This window comes from Castor canadensis, chromosome 4, assembly GCF_047511655.1.
Source record: "Castor canadensis chromosome 4, mCasCan1.hap1v2, whole genome shotgun sequence".
NCBI classification, from domain to species: Eukaryota; Metazoa; Chordata; class Mammalia; order Rodentia; family Castoridae; genus Castor; species Castor canadensis.
In genome coordinates, this window is record NC_133389.1 from 68,836,193 (window position 1) to 68,850,247 (window position 14,055).

The 14,055-nt window shown below is 33.7% G+C and overlaps 1 protein-coding gene across 11 annotated transcripts in view; it reads right to left on the minus strand.

Moving 5' to 3' along the window:
- Positions 1 to 14,055, minus strand: part of Ankrd12 (ankyrin repeat domain 12) — a 149,447-nt gene that overhangs the window by 58,806 nt on the left and 76,586 nt on the right. For 10 of the 11 annotated variants that reach the window (XM_020184901.2, XM_020184897.2, XM_020184906.2 and 7 more), the window contains 3 exons: positions 12,526 to 12,672; positions 4,096 to 4,296; positions 1,340 to 1,482 (listed from right to left, as the gene is read on the minus strand). In XM_020184901.2, coding sequence (XP_020040490.1) covers positions 1,340 to 1,482; positions 4,096 to 4,296; positions 12,526 to 12,672 — 491 coding nt within the window. Of the gene's footprint in view, positions 1 to 1,339; positions 1,483 to 4,095; positions 4,297 to 12,525; positions 12,673 to 13,895; positions 13,945 to 14,055 lie in introns of all 11 variants that reach the window. The other variant, XM_020184908.2, reaches the window with a different exon arrangement.

A 14,055-nucleotide genomic window follows, 5' to 3' on the forward strand; every position in this document is an offset into this window, starting at 1 on the left:
TACACTGTTGGTGGGAATGTAAACTATTACAACCACTCTGGAAAAAAATTTGGAGGCTACTTAAAAAGCTAGACATTGATCTACCATTTGATTCAGCAATACCACTCTTGGGGATATACCCAAAAGACTGTGACACAGGTTACTCCAGAGGCACCTGCACACCCATGTTTATTGCGGCACTATTCACAATAGCCAAGTTATGGAAACAGCCAAGATGCCCCACCACTGACGAATGGATTAAGAAAATGTGGTATCTATACACAATGGAATTTTATGCAGCCATGAAGAAGAACAAAATGTTATCATTCGCTGGTAAATGGATGGAATTGGAGAATATCATTCTGAGTGAGGTTAGCCTGGCCCAAAAGACCAAAAATCATATGTTCTCCCTCATATGTGGACATTAGATCAAGGGCAAACACAACAAGGGGATTGGACTTTGAGCACATGATAAAAGCGAGAGCACACAAGGGAGGGGTGAGGATAGGTAAGACACCTAAAAAACTAGCTAGCATTTGTTGCCCTTAACGCAGAGAAATTAAAGCAGATACCTTAAAAGCAACTGAGGCCAATAGGAGAAGGGGACCAGGAACTAGAGAAAAGTTTAGATCAAAAAGAATTAACCTAGAAGGTAACACCCACGCACAGGAAATCAATGTGAGTCAATGCCCTGTATAGCTATCCTTATCTCAAACAGCAAAAACCCTTGTTCCTTCCTATTATTGCTTATACTCTCTTTACAACAAAATTAGAAATAAGGGCAAAATAGTTTCTGCTGGGTATTGAGGGGGTAGGGGGGAGAGGGAGGGGGCAGAGTGGGTGGTAAGGGAGGGGGTGGGGGCAGGGGGGGAGTAATGACCCAAGCCTTGTATGCACATATGAATAATAAAATTAAAAAAAAAAAAAAAAAGATGGGCAGCACAGCAACATAAAGTTTTTACTGTAAGTAAAATGTGCTGTCTACATCTAGTTATGACAGTGGAAAATCTTGAGATAAAATTTCTACTAAACCACTTATTCAATTACCAAATTAAATGGACTATTTTATGAAAAGATTATGCTAAATCTGAATACAAATTAATAGTCATAAAGTAGAAAAAAGGGAAAATAAATATAGATGAGTTGATCAGGCAATGAATGAAAGATGACATGAGATCACACAACTAAGTGTACTAAATTAATAGTCATAAAGTAGAAAAAAGGGAAAATAAATATAGATGAGTTGATCAGGCAATGAATGAAAGATGACATGAGATCACACAACTAAGTGTACTAATTTGCTCTGAGTTGAATTTGTATTTTGAATATTCACATTAGGGGTTTTTTCCTTCATACTTACATCTCTGTGCCCACTGCTGGCAGAATCATGAAGTGGGGTGTCATCATCTAATCCTTGTGTGTTAACATCTGCTCCAGCTGCTATAAGTATCTTAGCAACATCATAATATCCAACATTGCAAGCTTCATGCAGTGGTGTCCAACCTAAAGTTTAAGTATTAATTTAACATATAGGTCATTGCACTAAATCAAGATATATGTTTTTCATATACATACCTATGTGTGATATACCAATTTTAAATCATACATGGTTCAAAAGGGGAAAGACAATGATGAAGAAGAAACTGAAAACAAATGCTACCAATTTTACAGAAGGCTCATTTGAGGGAATATTAGTTTCACTAGAGTTAAATTGTTTGACAAAAGTATTAAGTATCAAGCTTATCCAATAAATATAAAATTGGCATAATTTATGATAATCATATGAACTGTAGAAAAATATGGAAAAAGGAGATTTTCAGTAAACTAAATCCCATTTTATGGCCTTTGTTCTGTTAAACTGATGTAATCTTTTCTGGACTTAGTATCATTTTAACAAAAATCAATTTATCATTTAAGTACTTTTACAATAGTAGAAGTGGTAGCACATGCCTATAATCCTAGCATTTGAGAGGCTGTGGGGGGAAGATTTTAAGTTCAACGACAGCCTTGACAACGTAATCAGACCCCGTCTCAAAAAAAAAATTACTTTTGTAATAAAAGTTACATCTTCACAAAAGAAATATTAGAAAACATTAAAAAATCCAAAAAAATAAAGACTCACTGCCCATAATCCTATCACCCAGGTATAATAATTTCCTACTAGCTCCCCTCCCCACATTTAAAACTTGGATGGATATTTCACCTGCTTCCTCTACACACTGAGGTGAAAATGATTCTGCATGTTACTACATTGTTCTAGTACACAGTCTTGTACTGACCTAATATGACATATTTTATATCAACAAGCACCTATTATTGTGAATTTGGCTTATTGCTAGTTTTTCCATTTAGTTGTAACAACTATCACTAATCTTCTTCTGCATCCTTGATTAAATATTTAAGATATATCCTTAGGAGTGGAATTGTGAAGTCAAACTGAAAGCATATTTCTTAGGTATGTAATAATGTCATTTTCTCTAGGATGTTGTGTATTTTAAGTCTCATGCTTAAAGTGGATCCTGTATATCACTCCTTTCCCCACTTAAATCAAAATAGAGAAGTAGATTCCAGGTATAGAACTACATGTGAAAACAAAATGAGAACAAAATTTGGAAAACAGAAAATTTAGGAATATAGTTTTGTGGTAGAGATAGGCCTTCTTATATACAATACCAAAGTTAAAACTCGTATACAAAAAAAAAAAAAAAAATCAATTGATACGATTACCTAAGTGTAAAACTTTAGTTTTCAGTGTAAGAAACAACAGGGCAATTAAGGTTCAACATTAAGCTATACACAGTGAAAATCTTTACACATTTAATAGAGGAAAAAAAACTAGATTAAATGACGTGCTCTATTAAAAGCATAACTAAACCAAAAGAAAATGAACAAAGGACAGAATCTGACAATTCACAGAATATGGATAAATTATAATAAACTCAAGAAACACTTACTGTCACTACTGATTATGAAGTCCAAATTAAGATAAGATTTCTTACCAGATTATCAATAACTAAATTGATGATATGTAGCTTTAGTGAAGACCTTTTAATTGAGACAGGGTCTTAATATATAGTCTAGGCTGGCCTTTAACTCACAATTCTCCTGTCTCATCTAGGATTACAGCCATGAGCCACCATGCAAGGATTTGATATACTCTTGGTGGTGGTATAAATCAATACAGGATTTTTTGGTGAGCAGTTTTTCATTATTTCAAAAAAGTTTAAGATGCATCTCCTTTGATTTAGCAATTTCAATTCTACTGAAATACTTCTATATACACAAAGATATTTCTACCAGGTGTTCACTACAGTATTGCTTAAGGAAAACTAAGCTATAAAAATATTATGAGGCTATTAAAAATGAAGTGGGCTTATCTATATATACTGACAGAAATATCTGCTGGACATTACAAGTGGGTTGCAGAACTGTAGATTGAAGGGATGGAAAAATTCTTTTTAAAAGCATGTGTGTGTGTGTGTAAATTTTCATTTATATGATCATGAAAATGCATTGAAAGGATAACCTTGAAGTTGTTATTAATACTTCTATGGAAGAGAAAAAATCTGGTGGTGAAGGCAGGGTAGTATAGTATGTGAAATTGAGGGCAATTTCTATATTACTTTCTGCATACTTCCCCCTCCACACTGGAATTTAAACTCAGAGCCTTGTGCTTATTAGGCATGTGCTCTAGCCCTTCTGTTTGAATTCTTTGTAGTAGAAATGTACTGGTATGCTATTTGAGTAATTAAAATAAAAGTAACACCACCTTTATAGTCCTCATGTCCAAGTTAATAAGCATTCTTGAAAGAATTAAAGTATTAACTACTTTGAAAACATATACTTACTTAGAATAGAAACTAATTTGAATAAAGAACTATACAGTAGTATGTCAACTGGAAAGTAAGTTGAATATGTAAAGGTCTGAGTAATTGACATGGAAATACAGCAGAGACTGGATTTTAAGTACATACTCCAAAGGTTCTAAATAAAATATACTTTCATAATTCTTTTGTTTTCATTCAGCAGAAGGAATAAAAGAGTATGAATTAAACCATAATCATTATCTGTTTCCATGTTAGTTCTTCAGTAGTAGACATGAATTACTAGTCTTACCTGCAAAGTCTTTCACATTCACATTTGCCCCTAAACTTATTAATTCCTTGACTTGTTTCACATCTCCTCGAATAGCCGCCATATGTAAAGGAGTTTCACCTCGTTCATTTCTTTTATTAACTTTATCTTTTTGTCGAGATGAAGAACTGGGAGTTTTCTTTGGGGCTGGTGTTGTTTGTGAAGGATGATTTGGTGTCGAATCTGTAAGAAAGAAGAAAGTTCACAAAAATTCTAGACTATTTTATATACTTATTTGAAACTTTTTAATAATAATGTGCCAATTTCATAGAACATGGGGAATACCTTCTCACACTAGTAACCTAAAACTTGACTTGGGAGAGGCAGGGCAAGATGACAGGTTAGAAGAATCCATGTTTCTGATTCTGAAAATGAGAAGATGCAGGTAACATAGGATAGACTATATTTTGAAGAGAGAATAATAAAAGCAACAGAAATTGTGAAAGAGGGGGCATGACAGCAAAAAAAAAAAAAAAAAAAAAAAAAAGGCATAGAGAAGTCAAATGGAGAAGAGCAGCAAACAGTTTCAAGCCTGTTCTTGGCCTTCTGGGAGGAGGAGTGGAAGCTAGCTAGAAGGTAAGTCCACAGCTCCCACAAACTTTAAACCTAGTGGTACATTTGTGAGATAGCAACTGCTACATCATGAAACAATAACTTTGGTGAAGGAAGACATTTTGTAGCTCCCCCTGTCTTAGAGAGTGATAGCAAGGTGTCATCTTGAGAGAGGGTTTATTGTTTAAGACTGAGATAGTCTAGGGGCCTGAAAACAAGTAACACCCACTGCTCTGGGAGACTGTGTGGGAACCAAGCATGAGGTAGTAGAGGAGGATTGTGATGTGGTCCTGCAGACAAGTTTAAGTAGAAGCTTAAGTCCCAATGCCTGAGGCATAAGTGGAAAGCAGCCCGGAAGGAGGACAAGGGACGCTTATACAAAAGCCTCCAAGCTGTGCTGGGACTGAGGCCTGGTGCCCTGAGCACAGTGGCAAATGCTTGGCGACTGGGTCATACGCCCCAGTCCAGTGGTGACAAATAGCACTTCAACCTAGCCACTACACTGTCTTGCCTGAACACTGAGACTATTTCAACTGAAAGACTGTAAGTCATTAAAACTTCCAATGACTTGACTTCAGTGTAAATCCCAACACAGAAACAAAAGTAATATGAGAAAAAAAAGAAAATGTGACTCCTCCAAAAGTCAACAAGTCCAGAATAAATCACTTGAATTATAGTGAAGCAGATGAAATTTCAAATAATGAACTCAAAATAGCAATGACAGGAATGATCAGTAAATTAAAGAAGACATGTATAAGTACCTGAATGAAATCAGAGGATACAAATAAACAGCTAAATGAACTCAAAGAAAATTAAAATAAACAGCTGAATGAAATAAGGAAGATAATACAAGCAGGATATGAAAGAGGAATTCAATAAAGACAGAAATCCTGGGGAAAAAAATTGAAACCCTGGAAACAAAAGTTCAATAACACAAGAAAATCCGTTGAAAGCCTTGCTAATAGAATGGAACAAGTTGAAAAACAGTATTAAGGGTTGAAGATGAAGGGCAGAAATTACATCAATCAGACAAAGACAGGAAAAAAAAAAGAAAATATGAATGGAACATTCAAGACCCCTGAAAAGATCAAGCCTATTAATCATGGAAATAAAAATAGAAGAGGTAAAAGCTAAGGCACAGAAAAAATATCTCATAAAATAATAGTAGAAAACTTCCACAATTTTGAGAAAGGCTTTCAGAGCACCTAACAGTCAAGATCAGAACAGAAATACCAACAGACACATTACAACATTATAGTTAAAGCACTCAATAAACAGAAAAAAGAATACTGAAAACTTCAAGTCAGAAGAAACAAGTCACATACAAGGGCAAACCCCTTGGAATAACAGACTTTTTCAAGAGAAACTTTACAAGCAAGGACAGCATGGGATGATATATTCCAAGCCTTGAAAGAAAATAACTATCAACCTAGATTAATGTATTCAGCAAAGCTATCTTTCATAATTGAAGGAGAGAATAAAAAACCTTCCATGACAAAACAAAAATTGAAGGAATTCATGATCAATAAACTAGTGCTGCAGAAGGTATACCATAAAAACAACAAAATGGCAGGACATACTATTTGTTTTTTCAATATAAACACTGAATGTTCATGATCTCAATTCTCCAATCAAAAGATATAGAATGGTGGGTTGAATTTAAAAGTAAGACCAATTATTTGTTGCCAACAAGAAATGCATCTCACTGACAGACAAATATTGGCTTAGGGTGAAAATATGGAAAAAGATTTTCCAAGGAAATAAGACTCCAAAAATGGACAGGAATAGCTATATGCTTATCTGATAAAAGAGACTTCAGAGTAAAATTAGAAAAGACAAATTACGTCACTGCAAGTTAATGATGAGAATAATTCATCAAGGGGAGATAACTGTTAACATATAAGCACCAAAGTTTGGTGCACTCAATTTCATTAACAAATACTACTGGACTACTCCAACACAACAATAGCAGAAGATTTCAATAACAATCACCAATAGATAGGTCAATCCATACAAATAATCAACAAAGAGACTTTAGAATTTAATGACATTGTAGACCAAATGCACTTAACAAACATTTACAGACTATTTCATCTAGCAGCTGCATAACGAACATTTTTCTCAGAAGTTCATGGAACTTTCTCCTAAATAAATATTTTTAAGACATAAAGTCTTAACAAAAGAAAACTGAAAAAATCTCTGTGTTCTATCAGACCACAATGGAATGAAACTAGAAATCAATGACAAAAGAAACTTCAAAAGATATTAAGCATATAGATACTGAATAATACATAGCTGAATGATCAGTGGGTCACTGAAGAAATAAGGGAGGAAATTAAAAAATTCCTAGAGTCTAATCAAAATAAAAACACAACTTAAGAGAACCTCTGGGATACAACAAATGCAGTGGTAAGAGGAAAGATTACAGATATGAGCACCTACATCATTAAATAGGGAGATCACAAATAAACTGCCTAATGATACCTCAAGTTCCTAGAAAAATAAGACAAACAAAACTGAAAATTATTAGAGAGAAAGAAATAATACAGATTAGGACAGACATTAATGAAACAGGGACAAAATACAAAGAATCAATGAAACAAAAAGTTGGTTATTTGAAAAAAATACGATCAACAAACCAATGGAACAAAAAGAGGGAAACAATCCAAATTAATAAAATTCGAGACAAAAAGTGGATATTAAAACAAATAACAATGAATTCTAGAGGAACTCATTAGGGAATGCTTTGAAAACTTATATTCTAATAATAAGAAATGGATAAATTTCTAGACCTACCAAAATTGAACTAAGAGAATAGAAACCACTTAAACCAATCTGTAATAAGCAATTAGACTGAAACAGTAATAGACTCATACAATAAAGCAAAGCCCAGGACCAAATGAATTCACTGCAAAATTTTACCCAAACTTTAAAAAACTATCACCAGTACTCTTCAAACTAGTCCAACAAAATAGAAAGTGAAAGAACGCCACCTAACTCATTCTATGGAATCAGTACTACCCTGATACTAAAACCTGATAGGGACACACACAAAAAAATTATAGACCAATTTTCTTGATAAACACAGACGTAAAAATTCTCAACAAAATGAATTCAACAACACTTTAAAAAGATCATATACTATGATCAAGTTGGTTTCAACACACACACAAATCAATAAATTTAATATAGCACATAAACAGAATCAAGGACAAAAATCATGTGATCATCTCAACAGATGCAAATAGAACCTTTGATAAAATTCAACAATCTTTCATGATAGAAGCTCTGAAGAAACTAGGAATTAAAGAAACATACTCCAATATAATAAAGGCTATATATGACAAACCTATAGCCAACATCATTCTAAATGGGAACCGAAATAATTTCCAACAGTGAGGAACAAGAATCTTATTCAATATAGTGCTATAATTCTTAGCCAGGGCAATAAGGCAGGAGAAAGAGATAAAATGGATTCAAATAGGGGAGAAAGAGGGCAAATGATCCCTCTTTGTAGAAGATATGATCCTATATTTAAAAGACCCTAAAGATTATCTTAAAAAACTCCTAGATATGATAAACAGTTCTGACAGTGTAGTAGGATATAAAATTAACATAAAAATCAGTAGCTTTTTAATATGCCAACAATGAACAGGCTGAGAAAGAAATCATGAAAACAATTTCATTCAAAAATAGCCTCAAAAAAACCAAACCTAGTAATAAACTAAGAAGGTGAAAGACCTCTACAATGAAGACACCAGAAGATGGAAAGACCTCCCATGTTTATGGATTTGCAGAATGTTGTGAAAAATCGCTGTATAACTCAACACGGATTCAATGCAATTCCCATCAAAATCCCAATGTCATTCTTCACAGAAACAGAAAAATCCTATATGGAAAATATAAAAGTCCCATAAATAGAAAAAGCAATCCTGAGCAAAAAAGCACAATTCTGAAGGTATCATAATTATACTACCCAGCCACAGTAAAAAAAACAGAATGGTACAGGCATAAAAACAGATATGAAAACCAACAGAACAAATACAAGATCCGAAATAAAGCCTACATGGCTACAACCATCTAATTTTTGACACAGGAGCCTTTTCAACAAATGGTTCTGTGAAAACATGTTAGGAGATTGAAACTAGACTCTGTCTCTCACCCTGTACAAAAATCAATTCAAGGGCTGACAGAGTAGCTCAAGCAGTAAGAATACCTGCCCAGCAAGCATAAGGACTTGAGTTCAAACCCCAGGGCTTAAAAAAAAAAAAAAAAAAAAAAGATGCTAAAAATTAACTCAAAGTGGATCAAAGATCTTAATGTAAGATCTGAAACAAAATTACTACAGGAAAACACTGGAAGACACAGATATTGGAAATTATTATCTGAATAGGACTACAACTGCCAAATGGCACCACATTAAATAAAAAGCTTCATGAGCTATATGCCTAGATGTCAGCCTGGGCATATATCTCATGAAATCCTATCTCCAAAACAACCAGAGCAAAATGGACTGGAGGTATAGGTCTCAAGCTAAAGAGTGCCTGCTGTGAAAGCAGGAATCCATGAGTTCAAATTCCAATCCTGAAAAAAAAAAAAAAAAGAAATCAGAATGAAGAGATGAGCCACTGAATGACAGAAAATCTTTGCCAGCTATTCAACGGATAAAGATTAATATCCAGAATATACAAAGAACTCAAAAAATTAAACACCAAAGGAACAAATAATCCAATTAATAAGTGGCAAATAAACTGAACAGTCCTAAGAAGTTCAAATGAGTGATAAACACATGAAGAAATGGTCAACATCCTTAGCCATAAAGGAAATACCAATCAAAACTGCATGGAAATTCCATCTCACCCCAGTCAGAATGGCAATCATCAAGAAAACAAATAACAACAAATGTTGGTGAGGATTCAGAGGGAAAAGGAATCCTCATACATATTGGTGGGAATTAAACTAGTGAACTTTTATGGAAATTACTATGGAGGTTCAAAAAACCCTCAAAATAGTTACCTTATGACTATGGTATACTACTTTTGGGCATATATCCAACATACAAGAGAGAGACCTGTGCACTCATGTTTATGACAGCACTATCACAATAAACAAGATGTAGAATCAGCTTAGGTGCCCAAAAACCAATGAATGGATAAAATATAGTAAATACACATATGAAGCATCATTCAGCCATAAAGAACAATGAAATTATGTCATTTGTGGGAAAATGGATGCACTAGAGATCATCATGTGGGCTCAAAAAGCCACATATCATGTATTTTCATTCATATATGTGGAAGCTATATCTAAAATGATAATGATGATGATGATGATGATGATGATGATAGGACATAAGTATAAATGGGAGATCAGTGGGAGGAGGCAGAGGGAAAGCAGAAGGTACCAGAGACTGAAAAAGATCAAAGTACGTTACACATATATGTAAAGAGAGCATAATGTTTGAAAATGGGATTTTGGGGGGGGGTGGAGTGGGATGGGGAGGGGAGCTGGGCACTGGTGGCTTAGCCTATAATCCTAGCTACTTGGAAAGCAGAGATCAGGAAGATCTCAGTTTGAAGCCAGCCCAGGTAAATAGTTCAAGAAACCCTATACCGAAAATACCCAACACAAAGGGCTAGTGGAGTAGCTCAAGTGGTAAAGTGTCTTCCTAGCAAGTGTGAAGCCCTCAGTACAAGCCCCAGTATCACCACACAAAAATAAAAACTAAACAAAATGGGGGCAGGGAGTAATAAGGGGCATGAGCTTGTTCAAAGTATACCATACACATCTATGGAATTATCACAATAAAACCCCTTTGTACTAAAACCCCCATGTACTTAATGAATGCTAATTAAAAAAATACTTAACTTGGATGATTTGTTAGTAACTTGACAATATCTTCCTTTATGAATGTCATATATCATAAACCAATTCAGGAAAATGTTTTATCCTGTCAAAATGTTTTATTCTTATTTAAAATAATATGGTACTAAGTACTTTAATGAAGATACAATCTTAAAACTGTCCACATAATGAGTGATTTGATGAATTGCAAAAAACTGTATTTTTCCTGGCATGTTATACTATTATTCTAAGATATAGGTAATAGGTACACTGAAAGCTGTAGTTCACACCTCTGACTTTAACAAAGCACTAAAGTTCTGTCCTGATATTAAGTGAAAACTACAGTTGTAGATTATGTTTTGCTTTGATTCTCATCTTCTGATTTTTTTTTCCTACTTTCTACATCAAAAACCAGAAATTTAAACTAGATGACATCTCCTTCTCTGATTTCAATACTGGTGTAGAAAAAAAAAAAACAAATAACTGGCTTCTTAACCAATTAACAGTTAAAGAAAGAGTTAATTCTGAAAATCTTTAAGTATTAAAAAAAAAACTGCTCTAGAGAAAAAAAAATCCTGGAAAATAATTTTCCTTATTAGTCTTGTAAACTGTCATGATTATTACTCTAAAGCATTATCATCCTTTCCTCAACAGAAAAAAAGTTCAAAGGTTTACCTTTTTGGATTTTTCCAGTACACTGTTTCAGTAAGAGTTTGCTATTTAAGTATTTCTAAAATGTACACTCCACAAGAGTAAGAACCTCATCTATCTTATTCATCACTGTATCACAAATGGCTTAAAAGACTTCTTGGTAAACAGTGGAACTCAAGACACATTCTTTGAATGAATTTCATTGTAATCTTGATAGTCAAATTATTTAAGAAATCAGTTTGTTAATTTTCTTAAAAACTGAAGGTCCCATCAATGGATAAAACAATCCAAACAATATTTCAAAAAGCTTTCCATTCTAGTTGACTAAGAACTACTCCTAAATGAAAAGAACCAACTGTTTGCTGATCAATACTATAATTGTATTCATACTGAAAAGAACAGTTATAACAAAAATATGTATGTATATGTTTATACCTAGAAAACCCCCTGGAAGTATAGATAAAAAACTCAAATGCGATTGCTATCTGCGGGGGGGGGGTCATTGGAGATGAGAAATGACTTCTACTTTTTGTCTTATTGTATACATTAATTTATTCTAAGGACGAACTTTCATGGTATTAAAAAATCAGTTTTTAAAAACAAAGTCTGCCTACCTATTCAGTCTGATTCAAAGCCAACATTTCAGAGAAGCATTTACTGTTTTAGCACTGTGTGAAATATCTTTAATTTAGCCACAGACTTTCCCAAGATAATAACAGAAAGAGTAACCAAAACAATACACTGTAATTTAAAAAGCAGGCAGCCCTAAAGTGTTTTCAGTAGTGAAAAACATCAGATATATAAATGCTTTGATTGAAATTATGACACTTAGAAATATAAGAATTTAAATATGTTGTCCCAGTTTACTTATTTATTAAACAGTCAATACAGGAATAGCTCACTGAAAAAACTTTTTTTTTTTCCCAATGCATTGGCCTTATATGAAAAGATGCCTTGAATTCAGAGCTGAAACTTTTCTCCAGACAAAACTGACTTACTTTTTTGGATCAATCAGAAAAAAGAAAAACACTAAAAAAAAAAAGAAAAGTGCTAAGAGCAGACAAGGTGCTGAGAGATAAGGAGGGTTAAGCCATTTGTAAATTACTCAATTAACAACCCTTTACTCAATACCTAGTAAGCACAAAGATCCCTGCTCTTATATAGCATCTAGTCTAGTGGAGGGTACAGATAATAAATTGTAACACAATCAGAAAACTATAAACTGATGTTAGAAAAAATTCTGATTAAATTTAAGAATAGACCAAAAGGAAAACTAGTTTAAAAATAACTGTTAAAGACAGAGCTACATTGGCCTGAGGAAAACTAAGAATACATATTAAGTTAATGATGGTAGATATCAATCACCTGGACTGTTGTCTCTTGCTGTCATCTGCATAAGAAGCGCCATCTGCTTTCGCTCAGAGAGTGGATAACCAAAAAGAATGCTAACTGGTGTGGATTTCTTGTTTCCAGCTTCCTTCTTTGTTTTCTTCTTTTCTGGACCTTCCTTCTCTGGAATTATTAATAAACATGTAAGAATCTGAAACAAATAGTAACTATCCAAAAGAAAACATCAGACAACTTTTTTGACAGATCTATGTATGAGTAGCATCTCGTTATACATGTGAGAAATGTATATAACATGAATGAAACAAAAAGAGCATTGGACTTGTATAAGCAATTTTTTTTACAGAAAGATTTGGAAAAATACACTTTTTTTTTTCCTTTCCTTTTCTTTGTAATACTGAGGACTGAATCAGGGCCTTGTGTCTGTATGCTAAGCAAGTCTTTACCACCTGAGCCATGCCCTGACTCTTGTTTTTGAGATAGAGTCTTGCTGACTTTTTTTGCATGGGCTGGTCTCTTACGTTCCAAGTAGCTGGGATTACAGGCATACACCATCATGCCTGGCTGGAAAAATATATTCTTAATTCTATTATTTTCAGGTACTTGGAAATTTATTACTAGTAAAATTTGTATTTTAACAATTTCTCATGAATAACATCTCAAATATTGCTCAGTACAGTTATCCTATCTGCAAGGGTTTGTGGGTTCTAAAAAGCCCTGTTGTGGGGGGTGTAGTATTTGCATTAACTGTGCAAATTCTCCTATTTGCTTTAAATTATCTCTTGATTACTTACAATACCTAATATAATGTAAATATTATGTGAATAGTTGTTACAAAAAGGTCTGTACATCATTAGTACATATGCAAACTTTTTCTGAATATTTTCGACCTGTGGTTAGTTGACTCTGTGGATAAAGATTTTTGAAACTTCTCTTTCAGTCATTATAATTTTATTATTACTGCTAAACCTATATACTAGTGCTCCTTCAAATTACTTCCCTAGTTCCAGTCATGACTTCTACAATCTTCCAAGAAGCTAAGTATTTAAGACAAGTCTCATTATGCCAAATCAGTTTATTCCAGTGATTGGACAGTTGAACAAGGAATGATATTAAAGCTAACAATGAGCAAATTAAAGATTCATTGTGGTTGTGGGTTAACAAAAGATCCTGAAAACGTCCTTTCCAAAGAGATCTTATCTGTCACAAGGATGAGAGTTAGCTTTATAGGAAATCCTCTGGAAATGCAGATAGCATTTCCTGTTGAATGTGTAGAACTCAGACTGCACTGAATTATATAGTTAAGAGATACAGATGTCATTCTTTAGTAATTTTCTGGAGTTAATGCAGATGCCCTGTGCAAGCAAATGCAGAGGTCTAGCTATTACCTGTCTAGGCATCAATTTCTGGAATTTTTTTATTCAGGTTTAGGGATACCTACAAAAATAAATAAAATAAAAAATAAATTTAAAAATCAGTAAAAATGAGAGGGAATGAAAGTTTTAGTAGTCAATACAGTGGGTTTGTATTTTTTGGCAAGTAGAATAC